The sequence below is a fragment of the Meleagris gallopavo genome, chromosome 10 (assembly GCF_000146605.3).
Source record: "Meleagris gallopavo isolate NT-WF06-2002-E0010 breed Aviagen turkey brand Nicholas breeding stock chromosome 10, Turkey_5.1, whole genome shotgun sequence".
NCBI classification, from domain to species: Eukaryota; Metazoa; Chordata; class Aves; order Galliformes; family Phasianidae; genus Meleagris; species Meleagris gallopavo.
The window spans coordinates 12,190,063-12,206,945 of record NC_015020.2 but is presented as its reverse complement, the minus strand read 5'-3'; the positions used below and the strand labels follow the sequence as shown (position 1 = coordinate 12,206,945).

Genomic DNA, 16,883 nt, shown 5'->3' with positions numbered 1-16,883 from the left:
TCGGCGCCATCATGTCGATGGAGGACCCGTTCTTCGTGGTGAAGGGGTGAGGGATGTGTTTGGGTCTGTGAGAGAATAGGAGAGGGTTGGGGCGGCGGAAGGGTCTGTGAGGGGAGAGGGAGAGGAGAGAGTTAGGAATGCGAGGGGGTGGGGGAAGACGGCTGTGAGGAGGAGGAGTGCTGGGGTAATAGGGAGGCCTTGAGGGGGAGGGAATAGGAGGGGAAGGGATGGGAGGGATGAGGATGAGGGGTATGTGCGGAGAAGAGTGAGGGGCAGGGGAGTTCAGAGGAAAGTGAAGTTGGGGCTGTGAGGGGAAGGGGAGGGTTGGGGCTGGGGGGCGGTGAGGGGTCAGCAGGGATGGGGGGGGGCTGAGGGATCAACAGGGATCTTGGAGGGGGCTGAGGGATCAGCAGGGATCTTGGGGGTAAGCAAGGATATGGGGGGCTGTGAGAAGCCATCAGGAATCTTGGAAGTTCTGTGAGGGTCCATGCCCTGCTGTTATTCCCAAAGCCGTTCCCACCCCCCCAAAACTCCCCCTGCAAGGCGTGTGCCAGAGATGTGCCTACACAAAGACAGTGTTCAGAGGGGCTCTGAGCAGCAGAAGGCCTCGCTGGAAGCTCTGCAGGGATGCTGTGAGCTGGAGATGTGCTTGTTGCAGGTGCAGCACCTGGGATGCTGGCGTGGCTGACCAGCTTGGGGGCAACGTGTCCAGCTGTCCTTATCATCGATCAGCGGCACGTGGGATGTGAGGTTGCAGATGTCACTGTGCAATGGGCAGAGCGGGGCTGAATCCAAGCTGCTCCTCATTGAGGGCATCCCCAGAGCACCAGAGCCTGGTCACCATGCTGAGAGAGAGGATCAGGCACCAGGCTTAGGAAGAAACCTGTGTGGATAGTGGCACTGAGGAAAGCCTGAACAAAGGCAAACGCAAAACAAAGGCAGTTGAGGTCAGAGGAAAGGGAAACTGTAATTAATAGGGGGAAAGAAGCTTAGCTTCCAAAATTCAGTGTGGAGCCACTTTCAACTCCTGCTGTTGCTGTCCTGCTCCACGTGGCAGTGGCACAGCGCTCAGGAAGAGCGGTGGGAAAAGCCAGGTGAGCACAGGAGGTGTGGGAAAGGCTGTGGGGCAGCCAGCAGAAGGGGATTGCTGCCAGGCTAAGCTGGTGCTGGGGAGAACAAATGCTAATTGCTGTGGGTGGGGAGCAAACAGCGGGTCAGGCTTTCCAGAGAGATTCCCACGCCACAAGGGGAAGAGGCTGGGAGGGGAGAGGGATGTTGTGCTGTTCCCGGTGTTAATGATTAGCCAGCAGATTAAGGTGGAAGGAGTTGAGCCACATGGCATTCAGTTTGCTTTTCTTGCGTTTGTAACTCCTCCTGCTAGGATGTCCAGCTTTGAATTCCTGCTGGTAGGTACTTTTCCAAGTACGTACAGGTGAAAAAAAACAGAGCTTTTGCTTGCAAGCAGCAGAGAGAACAGAGCTGCTGACCTTAGGGCTCTAGACATGACAGATACAGAGCCATAGACATGGCTGCTGTCTGGTGCAGACATGGTTCATCCCTTCTGGGCTTTCCCAGCAGATAAACAGTTTTCCTTTGCTGGAGATGAATCCCTGCATCTTATGTGGACGCTGACTTTCTGCTGGCTGTCACACCAGCAAAACATCATCTGCATCTTTCATCCTGGCTCCTCCTGGACCTGGGTGATTTGTTCCCAGGCCAGGGCTGCAGTGTCTGTAGGTACAGAGAATTGCTACCTGCAGCTCACCCCTAATCACAAATGCAGCATTCAGTGCTGTCAGCAAAGCCTGTGTTCCCATGTTGTGAATGCACTCGTCTCCAAAAAGCTTAGAGCAGCAGAAAAGACTTCTGTTCCCTAAGCCAGTGTAGTAGAGCTGTGTAGTTTTTTAACGCTAACTTAAAATAAACAATGCTGCACTCAACAATTTGCCTAACTATTGTAGGGACAGTTCCTGTAAATGTTGTTTGTCCTTGGGGTATCTTGCTCAGGTAGTCTTTAGAGGAATGCAGAAATTAATTGCCACAAGGGCAGCCTTGTCCAGCTGCTCACACTGTGCTGTCTCACCTTTGTACCACTCAGCAGAAACTACTCCTGCTGCAACTGGTCTTTTTGTTAGTTGTGGTAGCTGGCCTGTAAGTTGTTTCTTGTCGCTTTGTGCTTCAACAGGAGAGGAGACTTGGTTGTCCAGTGGGTATGGCGAATCCTTATTGCACAAAATAAACTAGAAGTGGTTGAAGGAAAGGCTCTTGCAGGGAGGCTGCAGTTCCAAGCTCTTCTGGGCATGGCGTGTCCCAGCACGACTGCTGCAGAACAGCTGATGCAGTCCCTTCACTCCTCTTTCTTCACCTCAACCTCAGGGAAGTGCAGAAAGCTGTGAACACTGCCCAGGGGCTCTTCCAGAGGTGGACAGAGCTCTTGCAGGATCCCTCCATTGCCACAAGAGAAGAAATCGACTGGACCACTAATGAGCTCAGGAACAATCTGCGGAGCATTGAGTGGGACCTGGAAGACTTGGATGAAACAATTAATATCCTTTCTGGAGTTCTTTGGAGGTTGGGGCATGCAGTTCCTAAGCTGTAAGAAATAGCTACGTAACAGCTCTTGCTGGTAGTTAATTTTTGCAGAAACCAGGACTATCAGGGATTGAATTTTGCATTTACCTCAGCTTTTCTCAAACAGCAAATGAGTTCAGCAAGAGAATTTCCCTCTGCCTTTTGTTTTCCCTTTGACGAGGTATATTATAAGATGCTTTGTTCTTAGAAGCTTGTTGTGTTACATGAATTTGGACTTCTGTGTAGTCACTCATACTCCAGGCTAGCTTCCAAAATTATTCCTTTTCCCTCAGCTGAAAGCACTGCGCAGCATTGGAGAACTGAAAAAAAAAACCAACAAAAAAAAGCAGGAGAGGAACCTCATTCTGGTGCATGTACTGTGTTGAATGTTGCTGCCATGCTTTCATTCCTCCAGTATCTAGCGTTTTGCTAATCAAATTATAGGAAAAGGTGCAGCACAGTGGAAAAGTGCCTCTTCATGGGCTCCCATCAGGGTAGTTTGTCTGTCTGTGTGCGCTGAACATCACTCAGAGACTCCTTGACTCCTCCCCTACGCATTGTTGAGGCAAACCCTCGGAAGTTCAACCTGGATGCCACGGAGCTGGGTATCAGAAAGTCCTTCATCACGAGCACGCGGCAGGTGGTCAGGGTAAGGAGCAAGGACTGGGATAGGGAAAGAGAAGGCAGCTTGAGTGGTTAAAAAAAGGCAATGGGGTGACTAGGTCAGTGCTGAACAGGAGAGCAGAGAGTAAGTCTGCTACCTGCTCGCCCTCAGGCTGCCTTCTCATCCCCACATCACGTGTTCCAACGTCAGGAGGACTGCCTGCCTGGGGTCAGGTGCAGGGGCCACGTTGCCTAGCATGCCTCTCTTGTACTGATGAATCTGGAAGCCTATACGAACTGGAAAGGAAGACTAAAAGACCCTTCTGCTATGCAAGTCTCCTTTCAGGGCTAAAGGAAATTTTGCCTGTTCGGTGCTTGCATTTCTGTTTTTCAGAAACAGAGTCCACTTTGAACACTGACATCTGTTTAGAGCCTGGTGTTATTTATGTGGCTTCCTCCTGCTACAAAGCAGTCAAAACAACCATTAGTTTTATTTTTAACTCAGGGAAGATTTTTTTAGTTTAAAATCACACTCTTAAATATCAGTACTTCAGAGAGAGGCGGGCCTGGCAAAGCTCTGCCTGTTGGGCCGCAGCTTCACGCAGCTCAGTGCTACGGACAGCGGTAAAATGAAGTTCAGTAGCACCTGCAAGAGCAGCAGCATTTAATCACAGAATCACAGAAACACCAAGGTTGGAAAAGACCTACAAGATCATCCAGTCCAACCACCCACCTATCATCAATAGTTCTCACTAAACCATATCCCTCAACACAAAATCCAAACGTTCCTTGAATACCTCCAGGGTCGGTGACTCCCCTGGGCAGCCCGTTCCAGTGCCTGACCACTCTTTCAGAAAAGTTAGTAGTATTTCCCAATGTCCAGCCTAAATCTCCCCTGGTGCAGCTTGAAGCCATTCCCTCTAGTCCTATCACCAGTTACAGAAAGAAGAGGCTGACCCCCAGCTCACTACAACCTCCCTTCAGGTGGTTATAGAGAGCAATAAGGTCTCCCCTGAGCCTCCTTATTCACATAGCTGTTAGGGAGGATTCAGAAGCAGGAGGAGTATTTTAACAGCTCGGTGGTAATAAGTAGAGAAGAAAAAATCTTTCTGAAATCTTCACTGCCTGCTAACACACTGGTTAGGAAGTTTTCTCCCTATTAATAGTACACTCAGTGCAGCTTAGTTTCTGCTTTCCCTCATGGCTCTGATGTTCCTCCTTGACAAGCTGCATTGCTGTGTCTAGCAACAAGCTTGTTATCCTACCTGCAGTCCTGCAGTCCAGAGGCAGTTCTTAAGGCTCGCTGCCTGGGAGCTGATCCTGAAGCCACACCAGTCCCAGCAGCAGACACGGTGCTTGCTGCCCTGTCCTCAGTGTAGTCAGCTTTTGAAAGAAACAGGATCAGGCAAGCCTGCATTCTAGGTCCTCTTTTCCTGATTGAAAGCTGCTGCCTGATGGGTTTTGGAACAGCGTGTCTTACTGATAAATGAAATTCTTTACTGGTGGCGTGCAGTTATTTGACTTATGTTTTCCATGGAGAGAGTTCATGATAGAAAGCAGCTTGTGCATTAGAAGTAACCGGGTAGGATCTGTTGCTTAAACGATACGTCTCTGAGCAGTAAAACATACCTATGTGTCTTCAGGTGACATCAGAACTCTGCTGGTGGGTAAGGTCAGTCAGCACCTGCTGGATCATACTGGCTCCTTGCTCAGCTGCACTATAGAAACTAAACTGGTTTGCACTGGGAGTAGGAGCCTCCTGTGGCTAACTGCCTTCTGTAGGAAGGCAAAATGTCACGAGTAAAAGAAAACACAGACACAGTCAGGGAGGAGGGCCATAGGACAGGAAATCTATCTTGTCCTTTGCAAGATTAAATCAGCTACAACTGGGAATAAAGTGCAGGCTACAGGCTCCCAAGACCTTCAAGAACATAACTTCTTTACAGTCTGTCAATGGGATCATTAATCTAGCGTTATACAAATCAAAGTGTTTCTGGCAGTCTAATCTAGCTGTAGATATCCTTCTTCATTGCAGAGGAGTTGGACTAAATGACCTTTAAAGGTCCCTTCCAACCCAAATGATTATCTGATTCTATAAAAATGAGTAGTAAATAAGGAATATTTTCAAAATATTCCATTGCTGTTGGTTCTAGTATTAGTAAAGCAATGTACTGCAGTGGAGCTTTTAACAGCATTTTTTCAGACTCTTCAAAACTGTATGTTTTCAAAGAAAATTTCCCTTCTCTCACTCCCCACAAAGAAATCTTTCTGGGTATAGACAGCTTGGTAGCAAACTGAAGCTGAAAGTCACCTCAAATCCAATGCTTATGTACTTCTTCTTTCTTTGAACAAACAGGAAATGAAGGATCAGATGTCAAACTCCTCCATGCAAGCACTGGCTGAAAGAAAAAACAGGCAGGTGAGAATCAGAATGGGCAAGCTAAGTGAATGCAGTGGTTATTTGGCACTTTAAAGAGCTAGAAGGATTTATCAGCTCTAACAGCTGTTTTGAGACATGCGTTAGGTGAAGCTTTCGTGTCACTTAGTCTGGAGACCCAACCATAAAGTAGAGCATATAGCATGGTTAAAGCTCCTTTAAAGCTGTAAGAACCATACATATCCCATTTTGTAGCACATCACCTTGCAGACATTTGTTCTGGGAAGGGGCTTGCATGCTGCAGCAAAGCTGTGTGTTTGAGCCACGTCTGTCTCACTGATCTGAGAGCATTGGTTTTGTCAGGCTTGTTGCTGTCACCCTCTTTCAAACCTGTCTCTCAAAGTAAGTCACCACTCACCATCTGTCTCCATCTTCAGAAATGCTTGTGTACAGCCATCAGCATTGCATCACCCTGCAGAAGGGGGAATCTCCTCCATCTCAGGAGGAACAGTCAGAATCCAATTCCGTAGATGTAATCCCGTGCTCTGCTGTATTTAGGAGCCAGGACTCCACATCCCCTCACAAATAGCTGCTTCACGTGATAATTAACCTTGTAAGAAGATGGAAGAAGCTCAAGCAGTCTCAGGTTGTCTGCACTTGTAATCTAAGGAATAGAAATAGATGCGGCTTTTGCTTCTCCCTGGCTGGTGAGACTGTAAGGAGATCTTTGAGCTGACTTCCAGAGCTGCCTCTGTCAGCGTTGGCGTGCCATATCTGGCTGCATCAGTCTTTATCACTTGTGGCAAAAATGATAAACTGCAAGAAGATACTGAGAAGCACGGAGCTGGTTTGTCAGCCTGTTACAGGCTTAACTGATGTGCTTGGCAAAAACTTGGAGAAGCAAAGTCCCTTACTGCCTTCCTCAAACAAGCCTGTAGCTGTCTCTAAGTTTTGCTGCTTTACTTAAAACTGCTAGCTGCAGGAGACCATATGGCCCAGCTCATGCAGTGACATCTGGTCAGGAAAACTCATTTCCCCTTGCCATCTTCCTTCCCCAGCCCCTCGCCTTCCCTCAAGTCCACAGAGCCTCAGTGGGGCTGGGCCGCAGCTTCTCCAGCACGTTTCTGTGTCTGAGAGGCCAGCTTTTGGCTGATGGTGACCTGATCGTCATGGACTGAGGCTGGCAAACACAGACTTCCCTCCGGAAGCTGCATCAGAGCTTCCTTCCAGGGACCAGATATCCTCAGCTGGAAAGCCACTTCTCTGCTGGCTTTGCACTAGCTTCTGTGTTGAGGTCATAGAGCAGATAGAGAGTGTAATCTTGCAGTGTGGCATACTTGCAACGTAGCAGGTAACCTGAATCAGAGAACGTAAGTCCCGCCTACAACACTGTTGTCTTTATATTGCACCGTTTTACTGTCAGTTCATCTGGTTAAGTACTTTATCCAGACCTTCAGCCCTGGTCATTAGCAGCGTGGCGTTCAGTTCCATCTATACACCTGTTAACACGATGTATCTGGATACTTCCCAGCTCAGACGTCCTCCTAGCACACAGTGCTGCATCTTGAACAGACCTTTACTAGTCCTTTGGGCAGTGCAGGCCTCCTGCTTGCGCTGTCTGTCAGTCGTGCTCCAGCTCTTCTGTTAGTGGAGCAGCATTTCTGCAATAATCATGCTGCAGCTATTTCCCATGCTGGTATTTGGCATTGCATTGTTTTAGTTTGTGCCAGCACTCTGGCTGAATACCAATAGAGTGGGAGGAAAAGGATGCTGTAGGCATGTGCACGGGAGCGTTGCCTTGTCCTCCTTGCCTGAGACCAGCTGTGAGCAGACACAGAGGTGTTGCTGAGGGACTTCTGCATCTGTTTAGGCACTCCTGGGTGAAAGCAGCAGTCAGAATTGGAGCTCTGGACCTGACAAATACAGCCGTCTGGACCGGGATCTGCAATTAGCAAATTCACACTTCATTGAGGAGCAGCAAGCTCAACAACAGGTAAGGCAGCTGGCACAAGGCAGACCAAATAGCTTTGCTTGCCAAATGGGTGTCATGGGGATGGGGTTCAGACTTCAGGAGCCAGAAAAAAACCAGCCCTCGGCTGGCCTGGATCCAGGAGCCTGACAGCCTGGTAGCTTGAAATACACCTGTGCATATGTTCCATGTACAGCACAGCTTTGGATGCATCTTGCTTGCTGCAGTTTTTAACCATTGAGGCTTGTCTTCCACTTACATAGAGAAGGTAAACAAAGTCTGGAAGCAGCAGCACGTTGAGTTTTAGTATTACAAGAATTGCTGAAATCCTTGGAAGAGTAGAAACGTTGCAACCTGAAGAGCATTCATTTATCTTCCTAAACTTTCCCGTGTTAAAAAATGAGCTGGTGTTTGCTGCTGTTTGTGTGCATCCCCATCAGAACAGTCAGGGAGCAGGAGCACGTGCCTTCTTCCTTTTCCTGTCCTTGTCAACATGAGATTCATGAGAAAGCCTGGGTGAGGGCTTTGCAAGGAGCCCTGGCGAGGTGCTCCTCTGGAGCAGCGCCCGAGCAGCTCAGATCCGCCTCCAGCAGCCCACCCAGACACAGGCCTGTAAATAGGCCGCCTCTCCAGGCAGCAAGCTCTGCTGAAGCTTCTGATACGTGATGCCAGCCAGCTTTCAGATGAATTTTACCTAGTGACTCTAGGAAGATAAATAGATTCCAAAGTAGGTAACTAGGGTAAAGCTAATCCTTAGCGTGATTGTGCCCTGAAAGTGACTTAAACCATCAGCAGACCTATTCCTTTGGCACATTGAGAGCCAGACGGGTTATTTTTAGCTCTAGAAGCTGCAACAGTGTCTTACTTGTGTTAACCCCTCACTAACTGCAGCGTTTCCCATACACTACCTCAGCAGGGCTCCTGCTCTGGGCAGCAAAGCTTGAGGTTTTGCTGCCTGCAAAGAGTCATCTTAGAGGTTGGTGCAGCAGGGAAGGGACGTTGCTATGCCGAGGCTGAATTTGGAGGCATGGTTGAGGAAACTGCAGCCAGCTGTGCCACAGGAACAGGGGACGGCTCTCCTGCTGCTGCCACTTCTCACGCATTTCTTAGAAACACGGTCCTTGTTTCCTGGAACCTTGGGTCTGTTCCCAGGCACCACAGTTGACGTTGGCAGAGTTAGTGAGCATCCGTCCACGCTGTGGACCCAGCTGCAGAAGGAAGCAGATGTATGATCACCCATTTTTCTTTCTTTCTGGCCCCAGTTGATTGTGGAGCAGCAAGACGAGCAGTTGGAGCTGGTCTCTGGCAGCATTGGGGTGCTGAAGAACATGTCCCAACGCATCAGCGGGGAGCTGGAGGAGCAGGCAGTGTAAGTATGTCACAGGGTGCCAAAGGCCCTCCAGGTGTGGAGCTGGCTGCAGCACAGCTGGGGGTCCTCACTGATACCCGTGTTGCATCCTTGAATTTCCTGGTCCCTCAGGCAGGCCCTCCTAGCTCATCTGCAGCACCTTAGGCTGCCTTTGATTTCAGGCCGTGGAAGGCATTTCATATTGCAGCCTGAAAGGATCCTACCGCAGCCATGTTCCTTTCAAAGCCTGCACCTGGGGCAGGTTTAGCTGCCAGTTTACCTTCCCTTCTCTCTTTACTCATTTTTAAACACCACCCTTAAGGCACACAGTAAAGCTCCTTGGCTTCTAGCAGCCAGCAGTGTGCAACAGATGAGGGAAGGCAGTGCTGCCTATTAAGAATACTGGGTGCTTTCCCACTCCGTGGGGTTTTGTGCTACCCCAGACAACTGTGACCCGGGAGCTCAGAGCTCAGCCTTGTCACACAGAGCTGCATTCATAGTTAAAGCTAAAAATAATCCTCACCCACACAGAGGGTTAAAGGGTAGCTCACAAAATAGCTTGTATCCACCCATTTACATATAAATTAGATTTCTTTCCTTGTGCACGTCCTTTGGAAAGAAGTGCATGAAATTCTCAGATGTGCAGACTAACAGACACGAAGGGTTTGTGCCTTAACCCCCCTTGTTTGGCTGACGAGAGTCTGGAGGGCTGTGAGCCCTTGTGATGTCTTTGGTGAATAGGAGGAACTCTAAAGCACCTCCTGTGTGAAGCCTGGCCAGGCAGGTTGGTGTGGTGCATCTGTTTCCAGGTCACCACATAAGCCATCAGTGCTTGCTAGCAGCTAATCAAGGCAATATGGCTTTTTTCTACAACTCTTTGTTCTCCATGCTTTTAAGGGTGTTATGTTTTAAAGTTCTACTCACTGGAGATGGCTGGGATAGCTTTGATCCTGGATGTGCTTTGTCTGTCTTCAGGTGGGTTCTTGGCTCTGATAAAGCACAGCTACAGAAAGGCTTTCAGATCTGTTACAGTTGCTGTGTGGAGGAACTGGAGGGGCAACTTCAGTAGCATTTAAAAAGCACCTTAAAAGCAATTGCAAATCTCAGTCCTGCTTGATACCAGAGTGGAACAAGATTTTAGCTTCAAGTGCAAGCCCTCAGCAAGAGAAGGGATTTAAAGTCCAAACTGGCACCTTGATCTACACGTTCACTGCTAATCATGGATTATAAGCAAAACTTTCATCTTCAAAGGAGGAAACCCCCACTGCTCACCTTTTAGTGATATGCAGAGCTGGGGGACCAGTCCGACAGGTGTCCCCATGACTTCTCACTTTCCACCAAAGCTGAGCTGCTGCTTCAGCAGGATTTTTTTCCCCTTGGGTGCTTTCAGGAGACCGTGCTGTGTTGCTTTTCTCAGCCACTGTGTTCTGATCAGCGTGCACGAGGGCAGCAAACCATCCCAGAGGCACGTATTGCTTTACTTGTTGACCACTGCTGTGCTTCTCTGTCCCCAGGATGCTGGACGACTTCTCCCACGAGTTGGACAGCACTCACTCACGGCTCGATAATGTCATGAAGAAGCTCGCTAAAGTGTCTCACATGACAAGTGGTAGGTCCAGGGCTGTGGGGTCTGGGCCTGGAAATGGGGAGGCACTCCTGTGAATGTTAGGGACGGAACACTATGCGCTCCCACATCCAAGTAGAGAGGAGGGAGCAGCTCCAGCTGCTTGAGAGGTTAAAGAGGGAGAAGGCATCCAAACCTTGCAGCTGCTCGTGCCCAGATACTGCTCTGCAGTCTGCCCTCAGCCCTTGTGTTATATACAGGTGTCTTTTTATTTATGTTGTTACTACTGCTCTGGGAAAAAAACCCTTCTTAGACGATAAGGAAGGAGAGTTCTGTATCCTCTCATGCTGCTCGCGGTTTCCCAGGCCACCTGCTGAGCAAAACACCGCCACCGTGCGTGCCTTCTCCAGCTGCAGCAAGTCCCTCTGCTAACCTCGCCTGCCCGTGCGCTGCTGGCGCCAGCGCTGCCGACGGGAGGACGGTCGAACGCGTTTCCTGGTGGCGAGGAGAGGCGATTTCTGCGCTGGGGAGGCTGAGCCCACGAGAAAAGTCCTTATAAGGCTGTGCCTGAACGTGGTGGGCTGGCGGCCGGCCGGGTGCCGTGGGCAGAGCAAACAGGAAGCTCGTGCCTGCCGGGAAGTCCCCGCCGCTCGCTCCCCGCGTTGCGGTGCTCTCCGCGTCGCCTCCTCCGCTGCCGGTGCTCGTGTGTGGGGGGTGGGAGCGGCAGGGGAGGGAGGGAGGGAGGGAGGAGGGAACCGCTCTGCAGGATCGGGCCGGGCGGGGAACTCACGGGGAATCCGTGCCGCCGCCGGCACTGCGAGCAACAGGGCTGATGGGGACGGCTCTTCCCAGGGCTGGCTGCAGCGCGCAGTGAGTGATGCCAGCAGCTCCGTCCCCACACTGCGCCATCTCACAGGGGCCGTGTGTCTGCCGGTGCAGACGTGGTCGTGGACGGAGAGCAGCTGTGCAGCCCGGCGTCGCCCACTCACAGCTTGCTGCAGACAGAGCTCATCTGGGGGAAGGCCAGCCCTGCACCAGTCATGTGGCTTCTGCGGTGCGGGCGCAGCTTGCGCTGTGTCCAGGGACAGTGGGGTTCCTGGTGCCAGGAAGTCGGAGGCGAGCTTGAATCCAGATGGGGGAAACTTTCACTGTAGGAGCAGAACGGTGTCAGACAGTGTAGAGCAGCGGTACAGGCTGGTATGGTTTTGTTCTGTAAAATGCATTCATATCTTTTCCAAAAAAACATAAGAATTCCTCCAGTGGTGTGCTGAGCTCCCTAAGGCAGATCCTAGAGGCAGTGCAGTGTTTGAGCATGTGCAGAGCACAAACAGGTCCGTCCACAAGCAGTAACACAGAGCAGCTCTCTGCTTCTTCCCGATCACTTTTGAACCAGCTTATCAAATCTGTTTGAACTTGACTGGAGAGAAACCTCAAAATTCCACACTGGAGTCCCAAAAAGCAGCTGCGTCCTGGAAGAGAAGCGCTGTCACCCCACAGGCAGTAGGGAGGAGCCTGCAGAAGGGCATGGTGTTTGTTCTGCTGGTGAGGGAGCTTTCCTTTAGAAAGGAAGCACAGTGAAAGCAGCGTGGTAAGGAACAGCTCTTCTCCAGCTTTCCTTCTATTAAAGTAAGAGGACCAACACTTCCTTTCTCTTCCAGATCGGCGGCAGTGGTGTGCAATCATCGTCCTCTTTATCATCTTGCTGGTGGTGCTGGTCCTGTTGATTTTCCTGTGATGGACTGAACTTCCTTGGACGCCTCCTCTCCTTTCCCCGGCCCCTGTAGCACGGGGAAATGAAACTCTTTCCGTCCGACCACAGAGATCCCTGTCAAGAAGACCCGTGCCTGGCTCTCACCGTTCTCCTCCGAGGACCAAGGCCTGGCTCCACCACCGTCTCCCCCAGCTCTGGGGAGGGCAGACAGAGGACAGGAAGCAGTTGTGGCTCCCCGATCCCGTCGGGCTGCCTCCTGCCCCACGGTGCTGCCATCTGGTCCCCAGGCCCTGGAGGGAACTGAACCCTTTGCAGGTATGAGCCAGCTGCAGCAATCCCCAAGCCCTCTGTGTGGACACGGAGCAAGGAGCCTTGGCAGGGTATCGGGGGTGGAATTGTTTCGCTGAGCATTACAAACTGCATCACCAGCCTGTGGGATGCTTGCCAGCCAGAAGCATTACTGGGAGGAGCGGTGGCCTGAAACCCCGCAGCAACACGCACCCAAAGCAAGGAAGGGCAGCCCCAGCCAGCACCACGCCTTCCAGTTAGCACCAAAACCCTGCAGCATTCACATCCAGGACCCAAGGCAGGAGCTGACACGCTGCAGGTAGGTGAGCTGCAGGTGTGCTGTCCTGCCATCGATGGACATGCAGGGCTGGGGCCATCAGCCTGAGGCTGGTTTCACATAGCTCGTCAAGTCACCTCCTGTTACACAAGCCTCTCCGGCTCGCTGACTGATGCTTTCTTTCCCCTTGTATAACCAAGCTTCTGTTTAACAGCTGCTTCCCTTTGGCAAGTGATTTGTCAGGTCTAAAATAACTTATTTTTTTTAAGGAAAGGTTCTTTTAGTGATTTTTGATGACCGTTTGAGCCGCATTCATTCTGCGGCTGCAGGATGCATTATCAGAGGAACGGGGACTAACTATGTATTTTAAGTGCACACAAACTTGTAAATAGGATGTCTTAATTTTCCCCAACTGCTATTTTTTTTTGGAAACTTAGTTGTAAGCAACCCACAGCCAGGAAGCTCAGAGCCAGGTCACATTCTGTATCACTTCCCCCTGCTTTTGTTACCTTCGGGTTGTTTGGCATGGGGAATGCCTCAGCAGTGCTGGCCAGGCACGGATAGCAAAATGCCGTGAGGAAAGCTCACCCTGGCAGGATTACTGGGGAGAAATACAGATGGGTTTTGTGCAGTTGATTACAGGAGGAAGGGGTGATGCTTCAGGAAAGAAAAAGTTTTGTAGTGAAGTCTGCTCCTGTACTTTGGGGGGGGAGGAGAGCACCAAAAGATGGGAGGCAGGCTGACTTGCGCCTTCCATCTGGGTCTCAGATGGGGCTGGGGGAGGAAGCTGACTGGTGCTGACAATGAGGCCTCTGCTGAAAAAGCAAACCAGGCCTCCAGAACCACACTCCTCACAAAGGAAATTCGGCACCTAAAGCACTCTGTCGCCCAGGACACGTAGCCCTGGCAGTTTCTGGCTCTGTTTGGGTCTGCCCAGTCCCTCCTATTGAGCCCTTGCCCACTGGTGGCACTGTGCCTTTTGCAGCCAGGCTTGGGATGAGGGGAGACCCAACAGCCCTGCCTTGTCAGAGCATCTCCTCTTGTAATGAACGCACACGTGCCCTTAACGCCAACCTGCACAAGTGATCTCGGCAGTTCTCTCAGTCATTGCACAACGTCTTGTCTCTTTTGGTTACGCTGTAAGAAATACGTACTGTCTCTTTCCCAAGGCAGGCTCAGTGTCTGCACAGTGCTCTGAGCTTCAGACCTCTCTGAGAGCGGGTTTTCGGTATGGTTGGATGTCGTCCAGGAGTCCGGGAGTGGCTCCTGGTGCTCCATGCAGGAGTGCTCTGTGCCAGGTTGCAGCCCTGCTGCCGTGCTCTGTGTCTGTCCAGGTGTCACTGCTACCCAACTGTCTTTGCTCCTTTCCTCTTGTACGTTTGCTTTTTCTGTTAGTGGTGTTGCCCCTCCCTTTAATCCTAAATAAACGCATTACTGCTGCCGGTGTGTGATGGCAGAGGAAACACCGGTCTCTCTTGTAGTAATGAGGACAAGCCTGGGGGCTCTTTGCCTGTGTGGCACCAGAGTGCAGCAGTTCCATCCCATCAGGGGCAGGCAGCACATCCCCAGCCTGGGCACCAAGGCAGGAGAAGCTGTGAGACCACCGCTGTGAAGGACCCGCATCCCCCCCAGCCCCAGCTCCCCCCGCCTGCTCTGCTCTGATCCACCCGGCCCGTGTGCCACCCGCAGTACGTTCATTACATATATACACACACAACACCACGTGTTGTCATTGCATATATATATACATATATATATATTTACAGTTCTGTGGTTTGTTTTTTCTTTTTGCAGTTTGAAATAATTTAAAAGAAACCCACCAGCTCACAGGCAGAGGTTTCCAGCTGAGGCAGGGAGAATCCAGGGCCGGAGAGCCGAGGTGTCCCCGTGCCAGGGGCAGGTCCTTGGTCCCACGTTGCCTCCCAGGGTGCCCTGCTGTCCCCATCCCTGCAGGGGACTGTGCATAAGCAGGGCAGCTCCAGGCCCTTTGTCTTGGTGAGGTCCTTATTGCATTTTAGCTCCGTGCAGGACTCCGGCAGCACCTGCAGACCGCTCCGCTCCTGGAGCCACGCCGCTACCGCCGAGCCGGGCGCTGCCTTAGCACACGCAGGGCCAGGCTGTCTGCCTGCAGCAGCAGCTCCCGGATGCGTGCCAGCCCCAGGCCCGACACAGCAGCCCCGTTGACCTGCAGGATCTCATCGCCCACCCCCAGCAGCCCCGCGTACAGCTTGGCCGTGCCCGCGTCCGCCATCTCCTGCACGTAGACACCTGCAGAGAGAGGTGCAGGCAACTGAGCTGCCAGGTGAGCCGGCAGCCCCCAGCGCACGAAACCCATCTGAGTGATGGTCTTCGATAAGGTCCCTTCCTACTTAAGCTGGTCTACCGTTCCATGGCCACAGTACCTGTGTCGGGCCGGCCGTGCCCGGAGGTGACCTGGAAGCCGAAGGAGCCGTGTGGTGGCCGTTCTATCTCCAGCAGGCTGGTGCCATCGGGGAACACCTCCACCACACGCCCCACCGTGCGCGGCCGGTCGGGTGCACCGATGTCCTCCACGCTCAGCGAGTGCCGCGGCCCCGAGGCTGCCTTCCTGCGGGGAGATGCTGTGAGCCCAGCACGGCACCACCAGGCCAGGGCTAAGCGAGGCCACGTTCCCATCCCACCTGTCCCCGTCCCCTGGCTGGGACAGCAGGTATGCATTGGCTCGGGGCGCCCTGCCCAGCAGGCTGTGCAGGCTCTGTATGGAGGCGGCTTTTTGGGGCTGGCGGAACGGTGACACCTGGAGAAGTGTGACAGTGAGACATGTGGCACCAAAACCCTGCGCCCTGCTACGCACCCTCGTACCCCTCAACCTCCCCAGCCCTCTCCAGCCCTCCCCAGCCAACAAAGCCCCATCTCCCCCTTGCAGAGGATGGCTCACCAGTGCCTGCAGTGAGGGTGACCGCTTCACGCTGGGGCCGTTGGGTGCAGGGCCGGGCAGCTGCTCCATGCTGTAGCAGCGGAAGCGGCCCAGGCGCTGCTTGGTGCTCTGGCTCAGGCTGCATAGGAGCCGCTTCAGCCCCGAGGATGCCACATCCCCGCTGCCCTTCCGGCTTGTTGCCCGTGCTGGCTCCCTGCAGGACAATGCCCAACAGTGTTTAGCAGTAGCTTGTCCCCAAAAACATCCTCACCCTGCTCCAGTGTGACTTCTATGTCACGAGGCCGAGCCCGGTGCTGAACCGAGGAGGGATGCTCATAGACCCTCACCACTCACCCAGGTGTTGCGTTCCCATCATGCTGTGCCTTGAGCGTCCTGGTCGTCTCCCCAGGTTGTGCTGCCAGCCCATCGGGGCGGCTCCCACAGCCCTGTCCATGGGTGTTGATGCAGTTATTAGTGGACAAGGCACGCAGGGGGCTCCCCGGGAGCCAGACAGGGCCACAGGGCCCCCGCCGCTGCCCCGCACCCTTAGGTTGAGGCGAAGTGCCCCCAGCATCAGGCTCCGGACACTGGCGGCTGCTAGCAGGGACGCTTGTCCTGCAAGGCACCTGGGAGCAGGCTTTTGTAGTTGTGATGGCAGATTGGTTGTGGGAAGGCCCCGTGGGCCTCGAGGAGGGGACTGGTGACTCTCCATTGCCCACCGCCTCGCTGGTGTGCCTCCCATCCTGGCTGCCAGCTGTACCCGCTGGTGGGGGGCAAAGTGTCCCCGAGCCCCCGGCCACACTCGTGCCCTTCTCCTTCTGTGTTGGGGTGCGGGGGCTGCGGTGGCCACGAGCCCGGGGCTCCCGATGCCCCCGTGGGTGGGGGCTGCGGGGCCGCGGCTCCTCGCTGTCGGTCCGGCAACCATCGGAGGTGTCAGTGCTCTCCAGTGCTGAGTCTGCCTCATCCCCACGGGCAACGTTCCCGATGTAAGTCTCCTTGATCTTCTCAGTGTGAATGCGCTGCCGGGAAGGCAGGATCCAGAGCGGGGACCCCCCAGGACCCAGCGGCCGGGCCTTGGGTTCGGGCTGGGCAGCAGCACCAGGAGCCGTGCGCTCCCGTCCCCGTGCCACGGGGCTGCCTTCAGCCGGCACGGCGGCACCGAGCAGGGAGCCACAGGTCTGGCACTTGCCCCCAGCAGGGACATCACCGCCCCAGGATTTCACGGGGCCATCCCCGGGGTGCCCACGGGGCTCTCCACCGCTGCGCTCCAGCGCTGAGC

The 16,883-nt window shown here is 53.0% G+C and overlaps 2 protein-coding genes across 2 annotated transcripts in view; one reads left to right on the top strand and one right to left on the bottom strand.

Annotated features, from left to right (window-relative positions):
• Positions 1–6: 6 nt before the first annotated feature.
• Positions 7–14,171, top strand: STX6 (syntaxin 6). The gene is made up of 8 exons (XM_010715776.1): positions 7–46; positions 2,377–2,546; positions 3,126–3,220; positions 5,531–5,593; positions 7,422–7,544; positions 8,783–8,889; positions 10,383–10,477; positions 12,091–14,171. The coding sequence occupies exons 1-8, from the start codon at positions 12–14 to the stop codon at positions 12,165–12,167; spliced, it is 765 nt and encodes a 254-aa protein (XP_010714078.1). The 5' UTR covers positions 7–11; the 3' UTR covers positions 12,168–14,171.
• A 178-nt stretch (positions 14,172–14,349) lies between these two features.
• The window catches only part of KIAA1614 (KIAA1614 ortholog), a 10,442-nt gene continuing 7,908 nt past the window's right edge, over positions 14,350–16,883 (bottom strand). Inside the window, exons 5-9 of the mRNA XM_010715923.2 lie at positions 15,959–16,877; positions 15,626–15,818; positions 15,369–15,484; positions 15,111–15,295; positions 14,350–14,976 (exon numbers count right to left, since the gene is read on the bottom strand). Of these exons, the coding sequence (XP_010714225.1) occupies positions 14,783–14,976; positions 15,111–15,295; positions 15,369–15,484; positions 15,626–15,818; positions 15,959–16,877 (1,607 nt within the window). The 3' untranslated portion in view covers positions 14,350–14,782. The remainder of the gene's footprint in view (positions 14,977–15,110; positions 15,296–15,368; positions 15,485–15,625; positions 15,819–15,958; positions 16,878–16,883) is intronic.

Excerpts from the sequence above, each read along its gene's own strand:
- STX6 (XM_010715776.1), top strand. The coding sequence starts at position 12 with ATGTCGATGGAGGACCCGTTCTTCGTGGTGAAGGG. Across the intron at positions 47-2,376 it reads CCGTTCTTCGTGGTGAAGGG|GGAAGTGCAGAAAGCTGTGA; the intron begins GTGAGGGATGTG and ends CCTCAACCTCAG. Across the intron at positions 3,221-5,530 it reads GCACGCGGCAGGTGGTCAGG|GAAATGAAGGATCAGATGTC; the intron begins GTAAGGAGCAAG and ends TTGAACAAACAG.